Consider the following 2824-nt stretch of genomic DNA (forward strand, 5'->3'; position numbering starts at 1 on the left):
GCTAATATAGCACTGTGAGGCTAACAGCTATAAAAACCTTGTGCGTGTTGGGTCGCTTGCTGTCGAGCTCTGAGCTGCTGTTGTTCATGATGGTCCAACGGTCGTTCAGCATCATCCTGAAACACAAACAGAGTCTGAAGTTACTGCTAGAACCTCCTCAGTGACCACGTAAACCTCCTGACCTCTTTAGAACCTTTTGTAATGGTCCCTAGACCCTCAACTAGGACCATTAATATTGACTCCTAGAACCTCCCCTTTGAGTCCCCTTGTACTGGTCCAGTTGCTGCTGTAAACCCAGGAATATCTAGAACCTTCCCAAAGACCCCCACAGCTCCTCAGTGCCCTCCACAACCTACACAAGAACCTTCTCAAAACTCTACAATGACCCAAACATGAACCTGGTGAACCTCTTCGCTGACCTATAGAATCTCCTGAGAACCCAGACACTGAAAGAAGGATCTAATCCACAACCTGTGGAACCATCCCTGTGATCCTGTGACCTTCTTAAACACTAACAGAACCTCCTCAATGACTCAAAGAAAATTATTCATGGAACCATGTTCCCCCCTAAAGAAACCGCTAGAACTGTTTGTTTTGATGAAAATAGCCATTCATCTGATGAGAAGTGTACCAGGGTGATGTGGAACTTGATTTTAAGGCTGTTTGATAGATCTCCAGAACCTCTGAGTTGACCACAGACTTCTAAAACCTCAAGGTTATCTAGAACATCCATGAAGACCTCTAGAACAGTGCGTTAGTCTTATAGAACCTCATCGGGTTCATTAAAATCTGATCAGTATAATCTAGAACCTTCCTAAAGACTTTTAGAACAGCCTTGACAGCCACACATCCTTTGTGGAACCCTCTCTACAGGGATCCTCGGCGACCTCTTGGATCTGAGTATGGATGTTCTTCACTTCATTAGAACCTTCCTATAGAACCTGAGTGGCTGCATCACAAACAGAGCTTGAGACCTGATGGTTGAGCTCTCTTCCTAAACCTGAGCAGGTGGTTGGTCGGTTCTCTCTGAGGTTCTGTCAGCTTCACTTAAATCGGACTTAAAGTTCCTCGTCGTGACAGAAACAGTCCTTGTCTCACTGTGAATACACTTTGATTTCTGTTCTCTGACTGGTGGCGTTCTCTTTAGAACCCACTGACTTCAGGAGCAGATCAACATCTGAACATGTTGGTTATTATTCTGAGAACATCAGTCGCACAGTGTTCTACGGGTTCGTTACCATGTTCTAAAGGTTCTTTAACTACTGTTCTGGGGTGTTCAGTTCCATCAGATCAGAGGTTCCTCTGCAAACACCAGATGGTATTTTCTGTTGCTTTGATCTAACAGGTTCTGACTCTGCTGTTCTGCATGAAGCTCGCTCACCGTCAGAACCTGTTCTATACATTCAGCACAGTTCTGTGGATGTGATCCGAACAAGTTTGTTCTCAGTGATTCAGGTTAAAGATTAAATTCACGTTACGCTGAAGCTGAATTATTGTTTTTACAACACACTGAACAAACTCAAACACCGATCAGTGATCAATAATCAGCAACTCACCTGATGTCCTCAGGCTCCGACACAACCCTCTGATGAGAAGAGTCACATGAAATAAACTTTATCGTCCGTGAGCTCGGAGACGTCTGCTGTGCTCAGATCGTCACGGAAACCTCAGAGACCATCTGCTAAGGGGGGGGGAAGCTGTGATAATCTGATTGGTTTAGAGCAGGTTTGTTTACTTCACTCACAACAACAACAACGACAGAGAGCACAAACATGTGGGTAGTTCATTATTGATTGAAACTGACCGTGCTGAAGCTCAGGACCTGGACCTGTGGAACGTGTCCCACTGAAGATGTGGAAGCACAAAACCAGTCGACGGAGTTGTTGGTGAGAAGCTGCTCTTCTCTGATCGGCTTCTTTAACGTCCCATCTGCTGAAAATCCATTTGATTGTGTTTCAGCTGAAGACGCTTCATTCAGTAATTCTACGTCAGCGAGTTAGCCTTTAGCTTTACCAGCCAGTGAGAAGCTACTACCTCACAGCTGGCTGACCAATACTGATTCAGCTCTGTATGCTTCCAGGCGAACCAATCAGAATGAGCAGCTGCCTCACAGTCCACCAGGTGTACTTACCTCCTACAGCTGCTTCTGCTAAACCCTGAGCAGACTCTACGTCCTGAGGAAGCTCAGGTCCTTGTCCATGTTTCACCAGGAGGCTGGGGAGGCAGCAGCAGACTGAACAACCTGAGGGGTAGGAAACCTACCCCTGCCCAGAGCAACAACCCTGAACAGCACAGAGCATCCTCGGCTCTCTGCTCTGGTACAGGCTTTGTTTGCTCTGTTTTTCAATGTGCACACTTTGTACAGTTCGTTTGTTTTTGAATAGTATTTAGCTTTAGCCCTTTAGGGCTAGGGCTAGGGTTAACCCTAACCCTTCTTATTGTGATTTAGTGTTTTCTTTTCTGCTGCTGTATCAAAATAATTTCCCAGGTCTGGGATAAATAAAGTATTTCTGTTCTATTCTAAAAAAAAATAAGAGTGAACACAAGAGTGTTCATGCAGGAAGCGAACAGCCAGTGGATTAATGATGGGCCCCACAACTACAGGAGAATCCCGAGTGTTACCACATTTTGTGGCTATTGTCAGCATTAGCCACACCAATAGGCTAATTCTTAGGGTTAGCGTGTGTACGCATCCACACCAGGCAGGTGGTGAAGTGTCTTGCCCAAGGACACAACAACCATGAAACAGGTTACAGGGCGGAATCGAACCGCCGACCTTCCGATCATCGCCGACTCGCTCTACCACCTGAGCCACAGCCGCCCC

The 2824-nt window shown here is 46.0% G+C and overlaps 1 protein-coding gene across 1 annotated transcript in view; it reads right to left on the reverse strand.

Moving 5' to 3' along the window:
• Positions 1 to 1624, reverse strand: part of fibcd1a (fibrinogen C domain containing 1a) — an 8479-nt gene extending 6855 nt beyond the window's left edge. The window contains exons 1-2 of the mRNA XM_008299725.1: positions 1557 to 1624; positions 38 to 116 (exon numbers count right to left, since the gene is read on the reverse strand). Of these exons, the coding sequence (XP_008297947.1) occupies positions 38 to 115 (78 nt within the window). The 5' untranslated portion in view covers position 116; positions 1557 to 1624. The remainder of the gene's footprint in view (positions 1 to 37; positions 117 to 1556) is intronic.
• Positions 1625 to 2824: the final 1200 nt, after the last annotated feature.

The sequence above is a fragment of the Stegastes partitus genome, unplaced genomic scaffold (genome assembly GCF_000690725.1).
Source record: "Stegastes partitus isolate 25-593 unplaced genomic scaffold, Stegastes_partitus-1.0.2 Scaffold1452, whole genome shotgun sequence".
NCBI lineage: Eukaryota > Metazoa > Chordata > Actinopteri > Pomacentridae > Stegastes > Stegastes partitus.